At 41.9% G+C, this 27,045-nt stretch overlaps 1 protein-coding gene across 1 annotated transcript in view; it reads right to left on the bottom strand.

Annotated features, from left to right (window-relative positions):
- Window positions 1–27,045, bottom strand: part of LOC134205499 (maestro heat-like repeat-containing protein family member 1) — a 36,518-nt gene that overhangs the window by 2,021 nt on the left and 7,452 nt on the right. Inside the window, exons 4-9 of the mRNA XM_062680781.1 lie at window positions 25,175–26,452; window positions 12,292–14,233; window positions 12,104–12,228; window positions 10,711–11,905; window positions 10,512–10,646; window positions 10,344–10,446 (exon numbers count right to left, since the gene is read on the bottom strand). Of these exons, the coding sequence (XP_062536765.1) occupies window positions 10,344–10,446; window positions 10,512–10,646; window positions 10,711–11,905; window positions 12,104–12,228; window positions 12,292–14,233; window positions 25,175–26,452 (4,778 nt within the window). The remainder of the gene's footprint in view (window positions 1–10,343; window positions 10,447–10,511; window positions 10,647–10,710; window positions 11,906–12,103; window positions 12,229–12,291; window positions 14,234–25,174; window positions 26,453–27,045) is intronic.

Below are 27,045 nucleotides of genomic sequence, written 5' to 3' on the forward strand. Positions count from 1 at the left end.
AAGCGACGGAAGAAGGACACATAATGAGCGAAATAAGCATATTGAAATGCCAAGTTTCCGACATTGTGAAGACATTGGAAGACTGCGCAAAAAATGCACGATACATCTTCGCCAAGACAGAGTTCTACGCCGATCACCTCATCAAAGGCTCTGGATGAAATCTCGCTTAACTTTTCAAAAGGACCTAAGTAACATTTTTTTCACGAATTAATTTGAGTACTGCAATCAAAAGCTTTCATGTTGTTCTGTTGATTGCGCTATTCAAATTAATTCATGTAAAAAATGTTACTTAGGTCCTATTGAAAAGTTAAGCGAGAAATATTTGTTGGACTGGAGGCTTCTTGCAGTGTTGGCTCAAATATCAACTCTGGTGCTAAAGCGAAACAATCGTTTTCACTGTTGCTATCAAACATCGATAATCGGGTAACAGAACGAGAAATCGATACTTTAGTATGCAATTCACTCGGAATAACGGGATTAAGAGAAACACATAATGTTACAAAGCTCGTATCAAGATGGAAGTCGTGCGAAGAAATGGACTATATTTCATTCAAGGTCGTTCTTGATAATAAATGGAGATCCATTGCTCTGGATGCGTCTACATGGCCCCAGTATATCAGATGTCGAGAATTTGTAAGCAAGCACCGTACCACGTGGTATCCCGCATATTAGCTTGTTATTTTCTCGCAATTATTGTTAATTTAGATATACAAGTGTTAGTTTCTGTTGTAGATTATGATTGTTTATTGCTTCAGTGAATATGATAATACCAATGTTGTTTATTGTTTTATAGTTTTAAGACACATCATTTGGGCTCTATTGCCTGTTGATGTTAATAATTAATAAATAAAAAAATAAAAATAAATAATATGCATAATCGAGTTTCAGACATAATAGGTACACCCAGGTTTTTTTTTACACGGTTTGGTTTTAGTCGTTTAAGACCTTCAGCGTCAATGAATCAATGAGTTAACTCCACGAAAAAATTCACAAAAAATCAAAGAAAATTCGAGTGGTATTTGAAAAGCTGTGCGAGTTCGGGTTAACCGAGAAATTAATGAATTCCAACCGTGTAAAAAAAAACCTGGGTGTAATCTGAAACTTTATTTTTCCCAGCAGCTGTTCTAGATTCATTTTTTATACTAGTCAACTGTAAAAAAAAAATAAAACTGGTATAACGCTCAGTTCTATTTTCTGCAGATTTGAACCACGAATGAATCACGTGATTCAAATATTTTCAATTGTTTTGGTGTATGAATGCGTCATTTTATCTACGGATCAATCCACTTTTCATTTACAGCGCCTTTCTTGGCAGCAACATAATGATTTTATTTGAATGAAAATTTGAAAAAAAAAAAAGAATGGAACACTGCTGGGGTATTTTTCTGAGTTTTTTACTCCAAACCCAATATACACTGCGCGAAAAAAGTATAAAGACAAGAGTCAAATGGCCATGGCCATGGCTGCAGTTATCCTTGATCATGTACGTATCCAGAGTCTATCATTTGGAGTGTAAAGTATACGTGAAATACTGCCAAATGAGTACGAATGTAACGAGTTTTGTATTCTAGACCAATAATTAAAAATAGACTAATATGTTTTCGCAGGAAATAATTATAAGGACAGGAAACAGCTATAAGATAAAATACTCAACAAAAACGATATTTATTAAATGACATTCACATTGATCAATAGGGCCTCGCCATGACTATAATTCCCTAAGGTTCATCAGTTCTGGGAAAACGACGGCAGTCATTAAATCAGCGAAGGAGTGACTCCCTATTAATAAATGTGAATGTCATTTAATAAGTATCGTTTTTGTTGAGTATTTTGTCTTATACCTGATTGTTTCATGTCCTTATAATTATTTTCTGCCAAAAAAAAATCTATTTTGATTATACGTCTAGCATACAAAACTCATTACATTAGTATCAAATTAGCAGCATTTCACATATACTTTACACTCCAATTGATAGACTATGGTTACGGGCATGATCAACGGATAACTGACCATTTGACTCGTGTTCTATACTTTTTTCGCGTAGTGTATAAGAATTTTTCATGCACATTACTTCTTATTTATGTGAAACGTATATTGAACATAACCACCTCCCCCCCAACAATTTTTAGAAGAAATCAAACCCTCAAATTAAAAAAAAAATCAGAACACAATATTTCAATGCTTTTATAAAACCACGCTCAGCCAAGATGAATAAGCCGGGGTCTATCAATTATTCTAAGAAGAAAAGACGTTGGTACCGTATGGCCCAGAACCACCCACGATGATTGTCCTTAAAGTGATTGTGAGTTTTTTCATGTTGCGGAAAACTTGGAATATTTACCACGGTGCAGTTTATCAGAAATTTTTATGAGAAACAGCACGAAAAGAATTATCTGATGAATTCGTGGAGGAATTTTTGGAGTAAATAATGGTGGATTTTTCGGATCAATTCCCGGCGAAATGTATGGTGAAATTCCTGAAGACATCGCCGAAAAAGTTGCTAGAGGAATTCCTAAAGAATCCCTGATTGCATTCCCGATAGAATGCCTGGAGCAATTGTCGAAAGAATTCCTGGAAAAAGATTGCATATTGTTTTTTTCTGCCTATTTTATAATATTATTTAAGATAGGATTTGTTTAGAAATTAGATGTATGGTTCTAGATTTCTAAAACTTATGAAAGAATGTAGGATTTATGTAATAATTGTTATAGCCGATTTTATATTCTTTCTGAATACTATTTTATTTATTTATTATCAGACTAAGGCCGGAGTGGCCTGTGCTGCACATAAAAGTCTTCTCCATTCAGCTCGGTCCATGGCTGCACTTCGCCAACCACGCAGTCTGCGGAGGGTCCGCAAATCGTCCTCCACCTGATCGATTCACCTTGCCCGCTGTGCACCTCGCCTTCTTGTTCCCGTCGGATCGTTGTCGAGAACCATTTTCACCGAATTACTGTCCGACATCCTGGCTACGTGCCCGGCCCACCGCAGTCGTCCGATTTTCGCGGTGTGAACGATGGATGGTTCTCCCAACAGCTGATGCAACTCGTGGTTCATTCGCCTACTCCACTTAGCGTCAGCCATCTGCACCCCACCATAGATGGTACGCAACACTTTCCTTTCGAAAACTCCCAGTGCGCCGTGGTCCTCCACGAGCATCGTCCAGGCCTCGTGTCCGTAGAGAACTACCGGTCTAATAAGCGTTTTGTAGATAGTCAGTTTGGTACGGCGGCGAACTCTATTCGATCGGAGCGTCTTGCGGAGTCCAAAGTACGTACGATTTCCTGCCATGATGCGTCTCCGAATTTCTCTGCTGGTATCGTTATAGGCGGTCACCAGTGAGCCCAAGTACACGTATTCTTCAACCACCTCGATTTCGTCACCACCGATAGAAACTCGTGGTGGATGGCTTACATTGACCTCTCTTGAGCATCTTCCTATCATGTACTTCGTCTTCGACGTGTTGATGACTAGTCTAATCCGTTTAGCTTCGCTTTTCAGTCTGATGTAGGTTTCCTCCATCCTCTCAAAGTTACGTGCCAAGATATAAATTTCGTCGGCGAAACCAAATAACTGGACGGACTTCGTGAAAATCGTACCACTCGTGTTGAAATATTGTACCTTGTACCTTGCCGTAACCTTCTGCGCGTTTCGAAAGGACTCGAGAATGCCCCTGAAACTCGAACTACGCACATCACCCGATCCATCGTCGCCTTGATCAATCGTATCAGGTCATCCGGAAATCCGTTTTCGTGCATTAGCTGCCACATCTGGTTTCGATCGATTGTATCATATGCGACTTTGAAGTCGATAAATAGATGATGTGTGAGCACGTTGTATTCGCGGCATTTCTGCAATACCTGACGTATGGCGAACACCTGGTCTGTGGTAGAGCGTTCACCCATAAATCCCGCCTGGTACTGCCCCACGAACTCTCTTGCAATTGGTGTTAGTCGGCGGCATAAAATTTGGGAGAGTACCTGGTAGGCGGCAGAACCTCATCCTCCCAAACCTTGGTAATCACCCAGTGCAGCGCTCTAGCCAGTGCCTCACCACCGTGTTTAAACAGCTCTCCTGGTAGTTGGTCAACTCCAGGGGCTTTGTTGTTTTTCAGCCGGCCGATCTCCTCCTGAATTTCCTGGAGATTCGGAGCCGGAAGTCGCATGTCCTGCGAGCGTGCTCCTAGGTTCATTACCATACCGCCACCGTTGTCTGCCATATCGCCATTCAGGTGCTCTTCGTAGTGCTGCCGCCACCTTTGGATCACCTCACGCTCGTTTGTAAGAAAGAAGGTTCCCGTTTATGTCCTTACACATATCAGGCTGTGGCACGACCCCGTAACGCTGGGTAGACACCTTTGCGTGGTGTGTTGCGGTGTAAGATCTACCATGGTCACATTGTCAGCTACAGGCAAATCCTGACCCAATGAATACCTTCCCCAATATCCAACTCCGTGGTACGTATGAGGGTGTCGCTGAGTCGGGGGCCTCTCGTACTACAGTACTACACCAACACTTCCTTCCCCTCCCAAGTTACGGTGAAGATGGGCGTGGCCAGGAGTAGTAATCCTCATGCTTTTGTGATTTTTATCTTAGATTGAAATCAAGGACCACACCCACCTTGATTTCTGATAGCAATCTGAATAAGGATTTCAAAAGAGAAATATGAGTATCACTAGTGTCCAATCTACGAAGTACACCGTAACTATGCTATGCTATGCTTACACAGATCAGGCTGTGGCACGTGGCCTTAACGTGAACGGTTCAACTTATCATAGAACTTTCGTGCGTTATTAGCGCGGTACAGTTCCTCAGTCTATTCGCGGTCTCGATTTTTCTGCTGGCGCTTTTTCCTCCGGAAAATCGAGTTTTATATGTTTCGCGCCCGTTTGTATTGTGCCTCGTTGGCCCTCGTGCAGTGTTGCAGCAATCTCGCCCATGCTGCATTCTTCTCCTCAACTAACTGCACACATTCGTCGTCATACCAGTCGTTTCTCTGATCCGGAGCCACCGTGCCTAGTGCAGCGGTTGCAGTGCTTCCAATGGCGGATCGAATATCTCTCCAGCCATCTTCAAGAGATGCTGCGCCTAGATGCTCTTCCGTTGGGAGTGCCAATTCCAGCTGCTGCGCGTAGTCTTGGGTTAGTCTACCAGCCGCCCAATGTTTAGCCGCGGCGGACGACTCCGACGCGTGTTGATCACCGTCGGAAGTTTTGAGCGCAGACATATTGCAACGAGGTAGTGGTCGGATTCAATATTCGCACTGCGGTAAGTGCGTACGTTCGTGATGTCGGAGTCACAGTGGTGGAAATACTCGCTTCACGAGTAAGAAAAGAGTGTAATTGTGCCTACAAAAAATGCCACACTCGCGCGAACCTGCTGCCTGCATTTTTCTTGTGCTTGCTTTGTTCGCGAGTACGGGCAGAGCAAAGTAAAAAAAGCAGGGCAGTATTTTGTTCGGGAGTAATAATCACGGTCGCGAGTATTTGTGGTTATTTCGAATACGATGGTTAAATTTCACTTGTGATAAATACAATAACTATAAACAAAGGTGTTCTTGCTTGAACATCTCGGACATCCGTGATAAACATGTTCCGAAGTTGTATAATGACATCTTGCAAATTAACCCGAATGACTCGCGAAGCTTCACGAACATTTTTCGGGGTTCGTTTTTCTGTTTTCTCTGCGAGTAGTAGGCAGGCAAGAAAAAGGCAAAACAAGTGTTCGCGAGTATTTTGCATTGCCTACTCCTCGTTTTGTGAGCAAGGTTCACAGATTTCCACCACTGGTCGGAGAAGAATTTACCGTCGATTAGAACGTGGTCGATTTGGTTTTCCATTACTTGATTATGTGATTTCCATGTGGCCTTGTGGATATTCTTGCGGGGGAAGAAAGTGCTTCGGACTACCATTCCGCGGGAGGCTGCAAAGTTAATGCATCGTTGGCCATTGTCGTTCGATACGGTAAGCAGACTATCCGGTCCGATGACCGGTCTATACATTTCCTCCCTTCCTATGTGTGCGTTCATGTCACCGATGACGATTTTGACGTCCCGCAGTGGGCGTCCATCGTATGTCTGCTCCAGCTGTGCATAGAACGCTTCTTTCTCGTCGTCGGGTCTCCCTTCGTGTGGGCAGTGCACGTTGATGATGCTATAGTTGAAGAAACGGCCTTTTATCCTCAGCTTGCACATCCCTGCGTTGATTGGTTGCCACCAAATCCGGTTGGAGCCGGTTCCCAGCTCGTTGGTGGTGCCACAGCTTTGGTAGAAGGTAGCCGCTCGATGCCCGCTTTTCCACACTTTCTGTCCTGTCCAGCAGATTTCCTGCAACGCTACGACGTCTAAGTTGCGGGGATGTAATTCATCGTAGATTATCCTGTCGCAACCTGCGAAGCCCAGCGACTTGCAGTTCCATGTTCCAAGCTTCCAATCGTGATCCTTTATTCGTCGCCTAGGTCGTTGCCGATTGTATCGAGTCGTATTATCTCTATGTCGTTCGTAATGGTTGTTTTTAAAGGCGGCTTATTGAGCCTGCGCAAACCTCCTGTCTCGTCGGAGGGCCGTCGTGTCAGGGCTGTTTAGCGTCCCACCTAACACCAGGACTTGGGCTTGTGCGCTTTGAGCGGCACACGGTCGCTTTGGCGGAACCTACTTGCGGATACATGCAGCTTTTTATAGAGATTTAACAGGGCCCACTGTCAAACCCCACCACATCCTAGGCAGGCGCCACAATTCGCAGATGGCCTGGGGAGGGATCGTCAAGCCCTTGGGCATAGTCCCTGTTGCCCTAAATTCGTTTATAATTTTCTCACTTTATTTAAAAATATCTGTTCAATAAATCAAGCATTTTTAAATCCATTATTGTTTTAATCATTATTTTTGTTGCACAACGCGAACGTTACATTGTGGGTGTGAATGCGTCACGTTCATTGGCGTTGCGTTTTAGTATACAAAACGCTGGCTTCAATACCCAGCGCGACGTGACGCGCAAGCGTAATTGTGATCCAGCCTTTACTGTTGGTTGTGGAAGTTGTTGGAACTTAGAAAATAGTGCCGAGCATCAATATTCATGTGTTTTTATAAAACTGCTGAAAAAATAACAATTTTGAAGACCTAAAAAAGTTCCCCCCCCCTTACTCGAAATCCTAGCTACGCCCATGCGGAAAACAAGCTTCGTCGAACTTTACTTCACGAGCAATTTTATATATAATTATATTACCTATAATATAATTATTTAATAATCTACTGTCGAGTTCGATGCCAAACCCGGTAGCAGTTCAACACGTAACCAACCATGACCTCTTCAAAACATTCAGCGTCTTGTTTCTTTCGCTGTATCTAGACAAACGCACGGCAACCAAAAATTCGCATCTTCTCCGTATTGGGCTTCACCCGATCGTCGACTTCAACCGAAAAGCTGCCGTTGGACTTTTTTTATTCCTTACTTTATTTGATACACGCAAAAAAATATTGCAGTCGAAACTACCATTCCGAGGGTTTTTTTAAGAATATGCACCGACAATTTTCAGCAGATAACAAACCCGCTTGTTTTGTGGCCCATGCGGAATGTTGTCAAATGAACTGAAACAGTGGTGAATTTCTCTGAAACTATGGTAAAATTAATTGAAATTTCATGGTAGTTTTAAAAACAGAGCGTAGTCTAATAAAATAGTAGTTTTTACCACGGATTTTTTTTTCTGTGTAGGCACTCTGTGTTTCTTAACCGCTACTGTGCCGTAATCTACTGTGGTACACTGCTGCACAGAATCCACACAGAATCTATTTTTAGACATTCATTATTGTTATCATTGCCGGGTCCACATCATCGTGAGTTCATTGTGTATATTTGTCCAAATCGTGAATCCAATTGCTCGTTGCTTTGTTTGGTTTCCATTTATCCGGGTAACGTTGGAGGAATACCTCCGAGAAGAACAATTTCGTCAGTCGTCTTCTAGCAGCCGTTTCGGTGAGAAGCGTACCCCAAAACGCTACCGTTTGGGCTGCACCTTCAGCGAATAACAAGGATGGTGAAGAGGCTGGGAATCGAACCCATGATCGTCCGCTTATAAGGCGAACGTGTAGCCAACTACGCTACGGGACCCCCTCAACCGTTGGATTTTGGTTGAGAAGGTAAACACCAGTCAACGCAGCTTTTCACAACATCTTTTTCACCATTCGAAAAACCAGAAGCATCCCTCGAACGATGAGCATTCAGTTGTACCGCTCTGCCACCCCGTTCTGTGAAGAATGTGACGACAAGTGTGACCACCATGTCAGGCTCGTGCATGTGTAGACTATAGTCTATAGACTATAGACTAAACTAGTACCTCCAAGAGAAAGATATGCGATTCACGGCAGGTGGGAAATGGTTTCCCGCATAATTTAAAATTGTAGTCGAACCATAACTGTCGGTTGGTGGTCGCACAGCTAACTTTTTCAAAGTCATTAAGAAGTACGCTGACCTGAAGACAATTATCTTTTGGTTGGATAATTGTAGTTCGCAAAATAAGAACTGGAATTTATTCCAACACATTATCCTACTGATAAACAGTAATGAAATTCAGGTCGAGCGCATACTGTTTAAGTACTTTGAATCAGGACATACGTTCATGGCCGCTGACTCTTTCCATGCGGCAGTTGAATCAAAAATGCGCCATGAACGTGTCGTCAGTTTCGAAAACTTCAAGTCTGTGGTTGGCAATGCGAAGAACAATGTTGACGTACTTGATATGCAAGCAACTGACTTCTTCAAAGCTAAGCTCACCGTTTCGCAGTACACGATAAACCAATGCAAGCCCCGCCCGTACGTGGACTCCATGCGGAAAGTGGTGTTTGAAAAAGGCCGTTATGAACTTGGATACGCAGACAACATCAACAGCGAAGACCTTAAATACTGCAAGTTGTTTTCCAAGAAGCAATTTAAGTTGGTTGTGAAGGATTCGTTCTCTATTGCAACAAACGTACGATGGCAAAATGCTCCTCAAGGAATTGAAGAAGAAAAGAAAACTTCCCTCCTGAAAGTGGTTCTACCTGTTATTACCGAAGAGGAAAAATCGTTTTTTGTTGATCTTCCGACGAAGCAAGAAGCTTCTGACTAATCTTTATGCTTGTTTCTTACTTTAAATAAATATTATCGCTATAACATGTCACAATAATTATGAGTTTTATTCAGCAAAAAAATGGGTTTGTTTAAGGGTTCCTTTTTATCAGTTTTTACGGGCCTTCAATATTTTAAGTATGTCACAGTTTCACATCGCCTTCTCCTAAGAGGCCGTTCGCATTATAGGAGGAGCGATGTTAGACAATATAATACCTCCACTCCTCCTTTTTGGATAACCGTCCATATGAATTCTAAAAGTTAGAAAAGGACCGTGCATACCTACCCGCCACCATTTTAAACTATCCACGTAGATTGTAGATGGCCCCTAAAAGCATGGCATATTTTATGGACGGTCCTCACGCTGTGTTATGTGTCTCTTTGTGTAATCGTTATATCTCTATTTTTAGTGTGACAAATATGCGTCCATTTATCCCAGTGTGACAAACATGCGTCCATTTGTTCAAATGTGACAAATTGACTTCGGATTTTTTTCGTGTTTTCTAGAATAAAACCTCTGTTTTGACAAAATATTTCAAAAATACGTATCAAATTATGACTTTAGACATCAAAACCTCAAAAATGTTAAAATGTAACATGTGACATTTATACGTCCAACGGCAGAACAGAGATAGTTTACATTTCATCTTGTACCAGAATTATTTAATGATACTAAACCATAATCGCACCATTATAGGCTGATAATGTGTTGACCATAGTGCGTATAAGATTTTTGTGGACCGCACTGTATGAACAACGACAATGTTGACCGCTTGAAAGAACGAATTTCCTCATTCATTTTTGGAGGTAGAATTAAACCTCATCTGATAATGTCAATGAAATAGTTTGACCATAGGCATGTATTGTTCGAAGTATTTAGTGTTAATGGGCAGAGATATCAACTTTATCCACGTTATTTTTGTAACTACACAGGATTTTGTTTTTACACGATTTTTTTCGCTCGTATTTTTGATCGTGTGACTTCAATTTACCTCCAAACTCTTCGCAACATGTTTCAAAAAATCCATAATAAATCGAAGAAAAATCACATGATAATTAATATGCGTTAAACATTTAGGATGCGTGGAAAATTGAGAAAATGTAAATCGTGTAAAAACAAAATCCAGTGTATTCGAAGTAGGTAAATGAGGATGCGTGTTGTGAACCCAATTTTGATGAAGATGAATCTACGCCATAGACTCGATAGACAATGCTGAATTACGAATTTATTTGAGAAATAATTACCTATCAGGATTGTAGCATTGCCTCGTATCTCTGACCATTGACTTCGCAGAAATGGAAGGCAAGCATCGATGAAATCGGGCACTGATTCAGGCAGCTCCTCACCCTGTCAAAGAAAACAGACAACATATGACTGCAAAAGAATTATGCTATAAACAACTTGTTACATACAATATGCTTCACGAAATCCCTAATAAAAATACCGTACTGCAACTGGCCATGCTCCAGAAGGTGATTTTGAGCCAATTGATTTGTCTTGGTAGTGTCCAGTAATGCACAGACATTCTTCAGAGTTATTTTACAGGCCTAAATGAAAAAAAAATCTAAACATCATTTTAGTTCCTAGCAATGATAACACAAACAAACTCACCCTGGCGATAAGACTGTTCTCCTCGCTCAAGTGCAGCAACAGTGAGCATAAATTCGCTTTCAGCTGTTCCTTCAAGGACTCCGATACCAGCGGTTCTTCCGAATCGATTGATCCATTAACCTGCTGCTGCTGCTGTGCTAGGGTCGCTTTCTGATGACACAGATCTCCGAATAACAGTATAGCCGATTCCCGCAACTCCGTTGAATCATTCTCGAAAAACGGTTTAATACGAATTGCAAGCGATACTTGGAACATCTGGAACTTTTCCTGTGGGAGAGTTTGCACAATTTTGGAAAGTCCGCGCATACTTTCCAGCGGGATGTTGATGAAACAGTTTTGGTTGTAGTCGTCGATTCCCTTGAGCAACGCCGTGAGGCACATTTCCGCGTACTTGTCAATGTCGTGCTCCGTGAGACTGCAGAGATATGCCATACCTCGAATGCTGAGACCCCGTACTAAAGGATTAGGGTCGTTGAGGGATGAATTCAGATGAAGCATTATCACTGATGATATTTCACCGCATGGTTTTAGCGGAACAAGGTGTGAATAGAATCCAGTCGATGCAATCCGTTGAGTGTCGTAAGGACTACACACGTATTTACTCAATGTGGTAACAATCTGTTTCATTACTGTTGAGTTGATGCCAACCTCACTCGCTGTTGCCACGCTCAACGGCGTAAGAATTTCAATAAAACTATTCAGATCGGTGCTTGAAGCTAAGTCTGGACAAATACAAAGCACATTAGAAATTTGCTGCATATCCAAAGTATCCAGGAAAGTTTTGAACGTATCCAGCGCGACCTGACATGGATTCATTCTGGCATCTTTGACAATGCTTTTTCCACGCTTCACACTTTTTGGAATAGTGACATTAGCGCCGTCTTGAATAATCACATGATTGCATGGCGGAAGTAGATTAATGTAAGTTGCTAGCGTAGATAGAAGCATGCAAAATATTTCCGTAAACCGCGCTTTCAGCTCCGATTTAATTTCTTGACACTTGAAGATTTCATAGAAAACGCATATTATGGAGAATGGCATAAGCGTAACGGCTTTCTGGCAGTCGTCACGTGGTTTTTCTTGATGCTGCTGTTCGTAGAGACAAGACGTGGTTATAGCTCCAATAAAATTATCTAATATTATACCGGTCAGTTCTGTGTCGAATGTAACTGTGCGCCAGTAGTCAATCACATTTCTGAAATTGGAATTGGATGTAAGGTATCAGACTCAAGAACAGTATAAGTTGAATTACATTTGATAGGTCAAAATTCTTAGATTGCATTGAGAACAGAGTAATATGGTTAATCACCGACAAAAATTAAATATGTTCAAATGTAATATGCAATGCTAAAAATGTCTCAACTTTTTCAACGTGTCTTGAATGCAAACTTACTCTTCTAACGGCAAACTTTGACCAAGAATTTCATTGCACACTAGTTTAGGGTGGTGCTTCGTAAGAGCCAACATCGATTTCAGTACTCCGGATCGCGCTCTCGAGACTTCGCAAATTTTTACTGCCTGCAACGGAGAAGGTATACTTAGTACATAACATTAGTATAGTTACTTAACCGCATTACTCACATAAAGGCACTCTTTAACCAGTTCTGGAATTGCGTGAAACATCTCAGCGCCTTTGATTTGCATGAAAAATTTCAAAACTACAGAAGCTCCAATCGCTGAGCTTTGTTCTGGGTCATTCAAGCTGTACAGCAAGCATTTACTAAACTGTACGTATTGATAGCTCGATAAACGCAGGGCAATTATGTTGGCCAGCTGACCTGCGATCCGATAAATGTCCTTTGGATCGTCCGTCACAATCTCATCCCTGATTGAGTCCAGTTCCTTAACCCAATCTACCCTATTATCCGCGATTGTCAGCGTTTCATAGACGCATGCAATCTCCAGAATCTTCTTCAGTACCTCTATGGCTGTCTGCCGGACTGTGGCGTTTGAATCAATGCAACGTGGAATGATTTTACCCAGGAGACTCCCAGTTTGGTTGAACTTCGAAGGCGCTTCATAGCCGATCTTCATTGCTCGCATATAGATATCCAGCGTATTGTTGTAGACGTGACCGGCACAGATACGAACTTCGTTGTTCCGATCCTTTAGCCAGTTTTCAAGGATCGAGTTGATGTCATCCAAGCAGGCTGGCGAACCGTTCTGTTGCTCAAGAATCGACTTTATGAACTGATTTAGCTCAGGTAAGGATAAATTGAGATACTTGGCTAGATAGCTGTTGCGGTTGTCTTCTTCGATCGAATCGAACTTACTTTTCAGATGTTGAGCCGTGGTAAAGAAATAGTAACATGCTGTATTCAAGAGTCCATTAACGTCGACATCTTCGTCTTCACTATTGAGCTTGATGAGGGCAGTCGACAATTTGAGAATAAGTGGGAACAATGGAAGGTATTCATTCTGCGAATCGCACGTTATGTTCATGCATATTTTAAGAAGATCATTCTTGTTCTTGAAATTATTTATATGATCTTCCGCTAGTGCTTTCGGATTGAGTAACAGAATATCTGCTAGGCTCAAGAACGTGCTAAGGATCAATTTTCTAATAAATAGCTCCTTGTTATCAAACTGTGCCGTTAAGTAGTTTATTACAATTTCATCGAACAGCCGAACTACTTTCTCTTGAGGAGCTTTCGTTACTAAATAGCTTAGCGATTGCAACACCAACACTTTTACCTTAAAAGTTTCCTGTTCCTTGCTATTATCCTTAATGAAGTTCAAATTTGAGAAGAAGCTGCCAGATTTCTTCACCGTCCCGTCGTCTATTACCAACGCTAGTAATTTCTTCATCACTTTGTCACTGTGTTCCACTGACACAAATGCCAAGGCTTGAGCATAATCCTTAACAAGCCTTTCGTACTCTTCATTTAGAGCATTCTTCTCCAACTTTTCCGATTTGGCCAGTCCTATTATCAAGTCTATTTTATTCGTTATCAGATGCTCGTCAACCGAATGACAAAGGCACATTCCCAACACCTTCACCAACATTCGCTTTTCTTGATCTAAGCCAGGAACCTTGAACTCGATTTGCTGTTGACTGGAATTACCTGATATAGGCTGATACAAAGGTAGTTGCTGAAAAATCTCCGCAATTATACCCTCCACAAACTTGAACTCATCAACATCCTTAATGGTGGCCTGTATGAAGTCAAACAAAACCACATCGTATCGATTCGGATCCATAGTGATGATCCCATTTCCGAGCTCCGCAAGCATATTCCCAATATGTTCATTCCACAAGGTTGCTAAATGCTTATAAAGGTTAGTGCAGTAGCTCCGAAGAAACGACAGCACATTTTGCACCCGACTAGTTTCGGAAAAGTTGCCCAACAGAGCGAGCGAGCGTACGAAAATAGAAATCGGATTTGGTGGTTTAATGTCTTCACTGGGTTCATTCTCGTCAAACGGATTACGTCGCTCAGGAACACGGTTTATTTCCGGATTTTTGGTTAACAGATTAGCCAAGCACTTGGCTATTGTACTGCAAATATCGGTATACTCCAATCTATAAATGAGAGAAAATATTTCAACACATTATTAATTTATCGTGTCAAAGTAATATGCAAATCAGAAAAAAATATTTTAAGCTCTTTTCAGTGGAATGTATTTAACCGTCTAAGACGAGTTTGGTTTCGGAACTCGTCCGCTTGGCGGCGCTAGTGTATACGGGAATACTCGTTGCGTCAAATATTTCGGAATCCGTAAAATTTAGAATGCATCCGTCTTCTACAATTTTGTTCAGGAGGCCAAAACCATGCTGTCGCAGATCATATTATATGGGAATACTCGTTGGGTCAAATATTTAGGAATCCGTAAGATTTAGAATGCATCCGTCTTATACAATTTTGTTCAGGAGGCCAACACCATACTGTCGCAGATCATATTATTTGGGAACTCGTCCGCATGGCGGCGCTAGTGTATATGGGAATACTAGTTGGGTCAAATATTTCGGAATCCGTTAGATTTAGAAAGCTGCCGTCTTTTACAACTTTGATCAGGAGGCCAAAACCATACTGTCGCAGATCATATTATTTCTTAACTCGTCCACTTGGCGGCGCTAGTGTATATGGGAATACTCAGTCAGTCAAATAATTCGGATTTATAAACACGCAGAAAAATATAGCTTAATAGAAATAAAAATTATAATGAGTAGAATCAATAAACTGTTTGTGCATAAATCTGATAAAAATATTTCTTTACATTTATTTATTAAATTTGTTGAATCTACAAAATTTGAAATCAAAATCAAAATTTGCTTTTATTTGTTATTTTTTTTTTTCAACTGAGGTTGACTCAAATAATGAATTTTGTTGAAACAATGATTTGCATTGTAAACTCAAGGATATTTTCCTTTTGAATCTGCCTGTTTATTCTCAATGTTCGAACAAAGGAACCAGATGAATGAAACAATTAGACAAATATTCTTTTACTAAGTACATCTTATTTATAATAAATATCAACAAGAAAAAATAGTAGTGAAATATAGGTGTGTAAGTTTTTAAGGTAAGTTGATATTTTTTTTTACTTTCAACTTTCTACCGTTTCATATTTCCTAATTTTATTCTAATATTTTTATCAGATTTGTGCACAAAAAATCGTTGAAAGGATGAAGATAAAAAAGGTATTTTTTTAGCTCAACAGCCAATTCGTGTGACAAAATGTTGTTCTCTTTTTCTAGAACCAGATTGTCGAATAGGAACATGGAACGTTTTAACCCTAGCCCAGCAGGGTAAATTGGCACAACTTGCCAATGAGGCACGCCGCATGAAGCTTGAGATCCTGGGACTGAGTTAAGTCCGTTGGCCAAACGTTGGAGAACACAGAACGCCGTCGGGACAAGTTCTGCTATACTCTGGTTTACGAGGTGAACACGCTCCCCGGCATCGCGGAGTTGGCTTCCTACTAAGCGCTCAGGCACACTCTGCGCTTATAAAGTGGGAACCTATAAGTGAAAGGATAATCGTTGCCAGATTTAGAACACGGGTCCGAAACCTTACTATAATCCAATGTTATGCGCCAACCGATGCTACCGATCTGCAAGACAAAGAGAACTTCTACAGTCAACTCAATGCCGTCGTAGATAGAATTCCGAAGGGTGATATCAAGATCTGTTTGGGCGACTTCAATGCGAAGATCGGATCCGACAACTCGAACCATGAGCGCATTATGGGACGCCATGGTCTCGGAGAAATGAGCGAAAACGGAGAGCTGTTCGCAGAATTTTGTGGTAATAACGACATGGTGATCGGGGGATCGCTCTTCCCTCATCGACCGGTTCACAAGGTCACGTGGGTCTCCCGTGACGGCTTTACAGAAAATCAAATCGACCACATCTGCATCAGCCGAAAATGGAAACGGAGCCTTCTTGATGTACGGAATAAACGTAGTGCCGATATCGCGTCTGATCATCACCTCCTCATCGGCGAAATACGCCTGCGCATTGCGTGGCTGTTCGGCTACATTGAGAGTTGACGTAAAGTCAATGTCAACTTCTCTCCACGAACAGCCTAGATAGCCGTGTGGTGTCGGCAGCCGGTTGTCTGGCTAAGAATAACGCTACGGATTGCCTGTTCCAGTGGTAAAAGTCCACCATACAGGTGACCCCTAATTCTTGGTGTGATGCGGCTTTATGCTTACCGTGCCTATGAATGAATGGTTAGGGGGGTCTAAAATGAACCTAACCGCTAACGGAGCCTGTGAAGCACCAGGGCACCCTTCACAGTATTGAGCCCTTATTGCGCCAACCGGAGCTATGGCGTAGTTGACTTATTGCTTCTCCGGAATAATCGGCTACTCTTATTCAATCTCAACTTGAGGTTAAATAAGGGTGGGATTATGAGTATGTTTTATTTAGTTTTTATCTAATTGTCACCTATATGGATTCGCTTTATGCGTTTTTCACAGTGTACTCTGTGTTTCGTCTTTGACGTTCTTGATACGATACCGACTTGGTTTCATCGTTGCTGTTCACATAAATGTTGAAGTTGTGGAGTGTATTATCGTAATTCGCAATGGCTACAGTTAGGATAGCTCAAATCAATCTTCAGCACAAAAGAACAGCAACGATTAATCTTTGTAGACTTATGCAAAATGGCAAATCCCAAGTGGCTTTGGTGCAGGAACCCTATTTTCGCAAGGTAGCTTCTACCAAGGTAACCTAGTGAACCCGGTTTTTGCTGTTTTCAGTAGTGAAATGGCAAACTCTCGATCAATGCCGCGTGTATGTGTGCTTGTTAACAATGCTATTGTTGCTACACTTATCGCTGAACTAACAACCAGAGATGTATGTGCTGTCACAATTGATGCAACTGGCGGAGCCCCCAGGAAATACGTCTATTGTTCGGTTTATTTACCACATGATGAACCATCCCCTACGGATGCTTTCAAACAGGTGGTCAGTTATTGCACGTCAAAAGGCCTTCCGCTAATTGTCGGTAGTGATGCTAATGCTCATCACATCATCTGGGGTAGCTCGGATATCAATCTGAGAGGCTCCAGCTTGATGGAATACTTAAGTAGTACCGAACTTGGTTTACTTAACATAGGCAATCGCCCAACCTTTATGGTATCTAATAGAGCAGAAGTATTAGACATAACTCTCTGCTCCAATAGAATCAGTCACGAGTTGACGAATTGGCATGTGTCAGATGAGGAATCCATATCTGACCATCGCTACATCTATTTTGATCAGTTGAATGTTTCTTCGCAGACCTTGCGTTTTAGAAATCCCCGTTCAACCAACTGGGATCTCTATACAGAGTTGCTCTCGACAAAATTTCATGGATATCTACCATCCATTGAAACTCCTACCGACTTGGATGATGCCGTTGATACTACAACGTTGCATATCGTGGAAGATTTGAAGAAGCTTGCCCCTTGCGTTCTGTGAAAACCTCAAGAGGAACCCCGTGGTGGAATTCCGATTTGGCTAAGCTCAGGAAGCAGTGTAGAAGGAGTTGGAACAGACGCCATTCAGCAGGGACGGATTCTTTCAAGTTGGCTCGCAAAGCTTACAAGAAGGCTCTACGATCTGCTGAACGATTCGGCTGGAAAAACCTTTGTGCAAATGTTTCAAATTTGAGTGAAGCCACTCGATTGAACAAAATTCTTGCGAGATCCAAGGATTTCCAAGTTGGCGAAATTCGCAAGCCAAATGGCGACTACACTTCTTCTGACGAAGAAGCGTTAGAGCACTTATTTGATACACACTTCGGATGTTCCTGATGTCTTTTCATGTAGTTATGGGTCTTGGGCTCAGGCTCGTAGAATCATAACTACTGAATCGATTCAATGGGCTCTTAATAGTTTTGCTCCTTACAAATCTCCAGGGGAAGATGGGATCTATCCCGTTCTTCTTCAGAAGGGTTTTGAGCATATCAAACATGTTTTGAAAAAACTTTTAGTATGCAGTTTTGCTACTGGGTATATTCCCATATCCTGGCGGGATGTCACTGTAAAGTTTATCATAAAAGGAGGACGTGCTTCGTATGAAGAAGCAAAGAGTTTTAGACCCATCAGTCTGACCTCATTTCTTCTGAAATGCTTAGAACGCATTATCGATCATCACATTCGTGATGACTGTTTGGCAAACATGCCTCTTCATGTTAATCAACATGCTTACCAATCTGGAAAGTCCACCGTGACTCTTCTACACAAGGTTGTCTACGACATCGAAAAGCATTTGCTCAAAAACAATCATGCTTTTAAGATATTGAGGGTGCTTTTGACAACGTGTCTTTCGATGCAATATTGGAAGCCGCACGTTGTCATGGGCTACCTAATATAATTACCAAATGGATTCACCAGATGCTTAAAACCGACATCTCTACTCGACATTACGTCAAGCAGCGATTAGGAAATTAAGTGTCTGTGGCTGCCCTCAAGGGAGTATTATCTCCACTTTTGTGGAACCTCGTTGCAGATACGCTATTAAGATTACTCAATAATGGCGGTTTTCCTACCTATGGATTTGCCGACGACTATCTAATATTAATAGCCGGTTTGTGTATTACTACTTTATTCGACCTGATGCAAAATGCTCTTCAGGCAGTCGAAAATTGGTGTCGCCAATATGGCCTTTCGGTCAATCCGAATAAAACATCTATTGTACTTTTCACGGAAAAACGTAACCGTAATGGTATTCGCCCATTACATCTTTTTGACTCTGAAATCAATGTAACGGGTCAGGTAAAGTATGTGGGACTAATTCTTGATTCCAAGCTCTCCTGGACTCCTAACATTGAGTTCAGAGTCAAAAGGCGTGTATGGCTTTCGGTCAATGCCGACGAACTTTTGGTAAAACTTGGGATCTAAACCCAAATATATCAAATGGATTTACACAACAGCTGTACGACCAATTTTGGCTTATGTATCTCTTGTGTGGTGGCAAAAGGGTGAAGTGAGGACAATTCAGTCTAAATTAGGCCATCTTCAAAGAATGTGCCTAATGGCAAAGACTGGTGCGTTCTCTTCGACTGTTCTCCCACGACTGCTCTCGAGGTTCTCTTCCATGTGGCTCCACTACACATTCATCTCAAACAAGAAGCACTTTCTTATACTTATCGATTATGGGTTCTCGGTTTCATGGAAGAGAATCCTGTAAACCGCAGTTCTACACACACACTTCGTTGTTACATCTCATGGTTGATTGGAACATAAAGGTACTCGCTCCAAGTGATCTCACACTCGCTAGGACATTTTCAACACAATTCCCCTCGCGGGATGAGGGGACATCTGGCTATTTGGAGAAGTATGTCGGACAGCATTGTTTGTTATACTGACGGCTCCCTCTTCGAAGGTAGAGCAGGTGCAGGTGTCTACTCGCGTGAGCTAAGATTGGAACAGTCCCACTCACTGGGTAGACACTGCACTGTCTTTCAAGCGGAAATATTTGCCATTATGTGTGGAGTGCAATCCGCACTGCAGAAACACATAATGGGCAAAGTAATATACTTCTGTTCAGATAGTCAAGCAGCTATCAAAGCCCTCGCTTCGGCCAACTCAAGGTCGAAGTTAGTAATCGCATGTCGAACTCAAATAGAGGAACTGAATTCAGTTAATACATTGCACCTTATATGGGTACCTGGCCATTCTTCCATAGCTGGAAACGAATTGGCTGATGAGTTAGCTCGCACTGGAGCATCGCAAGACTTTTTTGGTCCTGAGCCAGCTATTCCAATATCTAAGTGTTGGGTGAAGCGCTTGATTAGCTCTTGGGCTTCCACTCAGCACAAACAGTATTGGAGTAGTTTGGATTCATGTCGACAAACAAAATTGTATATCCGAGAGCCATCTCCGGTAGTAGCTAACTATTTAGCTAATCTGTCTAAACAGAATTGCAGTGTCTTAGTCAAGGCCTTGACAGGTCACTGCCGACTCAACTATCACATGGCAAATATTCAACGTGTTGAATCCTTTGTCTGTGATGGTTGTGAATCCGATTATGGAACTTCTTATCATCTTATATGTAACTGCCCAGTTTATGCGCAACTGCGTTTCCAAATATTTGGTAAACACTTACTAAGTGAAATTGACTACAGAAACCTGAACCTTCAAAGTATTCTGTTGTTCATAACCCGTTGTGGTAAGGAGCTATGAGCTTTTGTACGTGTTGTATACGTTGTATGCCCTCTTCAAGGGTACCTTTCCCAAACTTCCCATTTTTCTCCCATCCATATTCCTTTCCTTTTGTTCACTTCCTTTTCCGTCAGGTGCGTGATGAGAAAGGCTGTGAAGGCGATGGCACAAATCTCCCGAATTGAGGTGAACGTGCCCCTGGAGCCGACGTTCTGATACCTGATACCTGATGGTCTCGGAGAAATGAGCGAAAACGGAGAGCTGTTCGCAGAATTTTGTGGTAATAACGACATGGTGATCGGGGGATCGCTCTTCCCTCATCGACCGGTTCACAAGGTCACGTGGGTCTCCCGTGACGGCTTTACAGAAAATCAAATCGACCACATCTGCATCAGCCGAAAATGGAAACGGAGCCTTCTTGATGTACGGAATAAACGTAGTGCCGATATCGCGTCTGATCATCACCTCCTCATCGGCGAAATACGCCTGCGCATTGCGCGGATTCGTCGGCAGGAGGAAAGAGTTGGACGACGATTCAACACACGCCGACTGGAAGATGCCACGGTGAAACGGTCCTTCGTTGAAGAACTGGAGACGCGTGCTGCAGATATTCCGGAAGGTGGCAGCGTGGAAGACCAATGGACCGCCATCAAGAATGCCTTCATCACCACCAGCGAGAACAATCTGGGCGAACTACGCACCCAGAGAAAACAATGGATCACCGATGAGACCTGGAGAAAGATAGAGGAGCGAAGAGAAGCCAAAGCCGCGATAGAGCGATCGAACACCAGAGGAGCCAAAGTCTTAGCCCGTCAACGATACGCGGCTCTTGAGAAGGAAGTAAAACGCTCATGTCGACGGGACAAGCGAGCGTGGGCAGACTCTCTGACCGACGAAGGAGAGAGAGCCGCCGCAACCGGGGACATTCGCCTCCTCTACGATATCTCACGACGCTTAAGCGGGGCGAAGATGAATGCAACGATGCCTGTGAAAGACGCGAATGATCAGTTATTGACCGACCCAACTGACCAGCTGAAACGCTGGTTCGAGCACTTCGAACAACTTTTTCAAGTGCCAGCCAGGCCATCACCACCTCGGCATGACCTGCCTAGGATCCGACGTATAACACGCTTCAATACCGAAGCTCCATCACTGCTAGAGATTCAAACAGCCATCCAAAGCATGAAATCGAATAAAGCCCCAGGGGTCGACCGCATATCAGCCGAGATGCTCAAAGCTGACCCCATGACATCCGCTCAAATACTGCATCGTTTATTTCGTAATATCTGGGACACCGCAACTTTCCCGGTCGACTGGATGCAAGGTATCTTAGTGAAGGTGCCCAAAAAGGGTGACCTGACTGTATGCGATAACTGGCGAGGCATTATGTTGCTGTGTACCGTTCTCAAAGTTCTGTGCAAAATTATCCTAGCCCGGATTCAGGAGAAGATCGATGCGACTCTCCGGCGGCAGCAAGCCAGATTCCGTGCCGGAAGATCCTGTGTGGACCATATTGTCACGCTCCGCATCATTTTGGAGCAGGTCAACGAATTCCAAGAGTCCCTTTACTTGGTATTCATTGACTACGAAAAAGCTTTCGACCGTCTCAATCACGAGAATATGTGGGGCGCCCTGAGACGCAAGGGGGTTCCTGAGAAAATCATCGGCCTCATCGAAGCACAGTACGAGGCCTTTTCGTGTGGAGTGCTGCACAATGGGGTCCTGTCCTACCCTATCCGGGTCGTAGCTGGTGTGAGGCAAGGATGTATTCTATCACCGTTACTGTTCCTCATCGTAATCGATGAGATTCTGGTAGATGCGATTGACCGTGAACCAAACCGCGGGCTGTTATGGCAGCCTATAACCATGGAGCACCTAAACGACTTCGAATTGGCGGATGACGTTGCACTACTCGCGCAACGGCGCTCTGATATGCAGAGTAAGCTCAACGACCTTGCCGATCGCTCCTCCTCAGCAGGTTTAGTCATCAACGTCAACAAAACCAAATCGTTGGATGTAAACACGGTGACTCCTTCCAGTTTCACAGTAGCCGGGCAACCAGTGGAGAATGTTGAAAGCTTCCAATATCTTGGTAGCCAAATGGCGTCAGACGGCGGTACCAAGATCGACTGCCAAAGGCGCACGGATCAAGAAAGCAAGGGCTGCCTTTGCGAGTTTAAGAAATATCTGGAAAAACAGGCAGATAAGTGAACGCACCAAAATACGAATTTTCAACTCTAACGTGAAATCTGTGCTGTTATACGCTAGCGAAACATGATGTGTATCAGTGGAGGACACTCACCGGCTGCAGGTGTTCATTAACAGATGCCTGCGGTATATAATTCGGGCCTGGTGGCATCACAACTGGATCTCAAACAACGAGCTCCATCGTCGTTGTCACCAGAGGCCGATAACAACAGAAATTCGGGATCGGAAGTGGGGCTGGGTCGGCCACACTCTACGTAGGGGCGGAAACGAAATCTGTAAGCAAGCATTAGACTGGAACCCAGCGGGACATCGCAGCAGAGGCAGACCCAGAGGCTCATGGCGGCGAAGCCTCAATAAAGAAATAAAAGAAGTCGACCGAAATCTAACCTGGCAACAGGTTAAAGCGATAGCCAGGCATCGCTCAGGATGGAGATCTTTCAAGTCGGCCCTTTGCACCACCGGAGGTGTACAGGATCCATAAGTAAGTAAGATTGTCTGAGAATGAAGGATGAAGGCAAAAATACTTTCATAGAAGTATGACATGTAAATCATATCTTTGATTCAGGACAAAATAAAAATATACTATTAACAAAAACAATGACAACTGAATTGTGCAAAAAAAAAAATCAAGGTATTAAATGAAAAATACATTATTTTTTAAACAACAATTGGAATTTTTGTGCGGACAAAAAAAAATTGTTTCTACAAAATATAATTTTTGTTTCTGGCGTGTAGCTGAGATAAATCATTTTTAGAAACAACAAAATTTATTGTCGAAATAATTGATCATTTTTTTTTCAAATCAATAAAATTTACTGGTAAGCCGTGAGTCAACAATAAAATTTGTTGAAATTTTTTCAGTTTACAATATATTTTTCTGCGTGATCTATACACCACAAATAAATCCCCGAAAGCGAAGTTCGCTGATGACTTGAAATTCTTTCGAGTTGTATCATCATTGGTAGAATGCTGTGCTCTCCAAGCTGACGTCGACGCTTTGGTAAACTGATGCAACTTCAATTTGCACATAACTACAACAACTGTATGCAATGCTTGGATTTATAAAACGAGTTTAATGATATATACTGCTTGAAATCTCTCTACTGTGCCCTGGTCCGCAGTACACTGAAATACGCTGTCTTCGTGTGGGCTCCATATCATATGGTGCAGAGTAATCGGATCGAGCGAAATCAACGAATTCTATTCTACAAGAATTTCAAGTTTTTTTTCCGCAGAACATAGGTAGCCTCGGGAAAATTTTCCGCCGGATTTTGGGCCCCGTGCATTTTTAATTTTCAAGAATATCCCGGAGAAATTACTCAAGGTACTTCCGGGGGAATTTATGTACGAAACTTGCGGAGCAATTTCTGAAGGAAACTTCTGGAGCAACTTCCAGAGAAAATCCTGGAACAGTATTCAAAGGTATTCCTAGAAGAATTTCCAAAAGAAGTCATCTCGAATCCCTTGGAAAAAATATGGAGGAATGCCTGAAAGATATCACCAATGAATGCATACAAGAATTCAAGAAAGAATTACTGGAAGAATTACTGAAGTAATTTATGGCAAAATTCCCGAAGAAAATTCTGAAACGCACGAAAGAGTTTTTGGAAGAACTTCAAGGGTTTCAAGGGGAATTCCCAAACTACATAATTCCATTCACCGATCTAATTTAGGACACAATCTGTGAGGAAATACCTGAATGAACTTACGAATAATCTACCTAACAATTATTTTTAAAACTGAATCTAGACAACAGTACTGGATTAATTTCATTTAAAACTACAATAACAAATATCATAAAATTCCCGGAAAGAATATTTTCAACGCGCATTTTATTTGAATAACCGGATAGTTTTGTTTTTCCCTTCTGCTTGTTTATTCCGCTCAGTCCCACCCATCCACGTGGTTTTGGCAGTTGTATTGGTGAACCCGATGCGAAACCGTGAAACAACACAGTGCGAACCCGACACCTTTGGGGTTGGAAGCGAATAAAAAAAAACACTTTGACAGCACTTATAACCTAGGTTGAAACTTTTTAAAAACGAATTCGAATTCGAATTCGATTTGAAAATAGTGTCTTTCGAGGCATGGTCGTTCGTGTAAGTAAAACCTATCACGGTCCTAGGAGTGTTAAAGCAGTATTCCAAATGTCTGCCCCTGTGAATTATTAATCTTCTCAATTTGTATTGTAATTTCTATCACTGTTAAAAAGCGAGTCAAGTTTCACCAGGGATCATAACGTAGAAGAATAAGAAAGATGAATACCAGTAGTCTAAGGGTTTGTCTCAATTGGAGAATTAAACTTAAAAGTGATAGTTCGAAAATTTGCAAATATCCCGGTCATAAGAATGTCTACTGCTACCCAGCAATAAGACATCGATGCAAAATGAATCGATATCTGTCAAAAGTAATCTTGCTCTGCGAACAGGGCTATTCGATAATTATGTCATTGTCATATCAATTATGTTAAATGTCACTTTTAACTTTAATTTTAGTTTAATTCTCCAAATGAGACAGACCCTAAATAATTAGCATTATTATCACACAGTCGTATATGCTTAGTCGAATAAATTACCTAAAATGTTTGTCTTTCCTTATTTCTTTTCGTATTCAATCTAAAATACGGTCAAGCCCTTCTATGTTAAAAAAATGCAACACTTACCTCAAGTAGCTTTGCAGAAGTTCCATTTTAAGTATATCGTCCATCGTCCCAATGGTAGATGAAAGTATAAACATCGTGTTATTGCACGCCTTTACAAATTCGTTATACTCGTCATTGCTTCCATGCTCTGTATTGAATTTGTTCAACCTACAGCAGCCTCTTATCAGAAATGTCACAAATTCTCTCTCGTGCACAAAGCCTTTCTGCATGAATGCCACGATAGTTTTCAACAGCACCATTTTCAGCTTTATCGATCGCTCTGCCGTGAGCATTGTCTTCAGGATGGTTGTTAACTCCTGCTGCTTCTCGTTGATGATCCTTTCCGAGGTGTTGGTGAGGTGTGTCAGTACCAGCAAGGATTTAATCCGTTCGCGCTCATTATTGCTGCGAAGGTGAATGATCAATATGTCGATTATTTTATCACCGTAATCATTTGCCATCAGATCGAAGCATCTTAGAACTTCGTAGTGTCCTTTGATGGTTTGAGGTTTTTCGTAGTCGGGATTGACACATACAAGGTCAAAAAGGCACGCTATGATATTATCAGATACGCCTGAGAGAAGCGTCGGGTTTAAAGCCAGGACAGTTTTGATAATTGCAGCTAAATATTGCGTAACGACACTTCGATCGACACTGCGCCGATACAGTGATAGGGTATTTGGGATCACTTTCAATAATCCATCGTTGATTTTCTCTACCGATAGTAGAGGATACATGAACGACAAGGTGTTAAGAACTTCGTATGATAATTTAGGCTCGCGTGACGAGAGCCATTGGTTTTGGAAAAGATCATAAGCTATACCAACTTCTTCGGCGATGTCATACGTGATACCAGTTTTCATCGGAGTTTCCTCATTTGGATGAAGACGCTGATGTTCCTTGTATTCGCAAAACGCTTCACAAAACCGCCCGATTGCAAAAGCGTACGCCTGTCGAACATAATCCGGTTTGATGGAAGAAAGAGTTGGAAGAATAAATCCAAAAATGGGTTTAATCAGCGGAATCGATTCCATAACGTTGGCCGTGGCTAACGATCCCATCGAGTACAGTATCATGAAATGAGCCACCTGATGTTGATCCACATGCTTAGACAATGCGTCCATCACTTCCTTGCAATAAAGTCTTCCGACTGAAACCAAAATCTCTCGACATGGGTTCTGAACATCTGCTTGCTGGTCCGGAGATCGCGTTATCTCATTCACGCTGTACTCGACGCACTTGGACGCTGTTTCATGGGTGATCTGGTCCATGAGATTGATTACAACATATTCAATCACTCTGTCAAGGATATAAAAGAACGAGGAGATAGATTACAAGTGATTCTCATTTTTACTATGTCGTGACTCACAACTGGAATTCATATACCTAAGCTTTGCATCATTCTACTTTGCACACAAACGTCACATGTACTATGTAGTGATTAAAAAAAAACAAATTCAAAACTCAAAAGTGCAGCCCATTCAGGCTGTACGCAAAGGTGACGTTGAACTACGTAGCTGTATGTAATGTACAGGTTTTCGAATTTTCTGTGCGATGAGACCAAGACCAAAGCAAGCCTTTGTCAAGCCCAGGATGAATCGCTGCTTTCGTTGTTTATCCTGTGCTCCTGAGGTTGAGTGAGCATTACGAACCCTGGTTATGTATATAATTTTTAGACCATCATTTGAAAAGGAAGACAAAAACAAACAAAAAATTGAATTTTCAAATAATCGAGGATGAACAACACTCTCAAGCGTTAACATATCCAAATTATCAATTTATAAAAACTCGCTAGAGAATAAGAATTGATCGATAATTGTATCTTGATTAGAAATATTGGTAAATGCTACTTTTAAACCAATTTTCCTATAACACTTATATTGCCTTTCTCA

Source organism: Armigeres subalbatus, chromosome 1 (genome assembly GCF_024139115.2).
Source record: "Armigeres subalbatus isolate Guangzhou_Male chromosome 1, GZ_Asu_2, whole genome shotgun sequence".
NCBI classification, from domain to species: Eukaryota; Metazoa; Arthropoda; class Insecta; order Diptera; family Culicidae; genus Armigeres; species Armigeres subalbatus.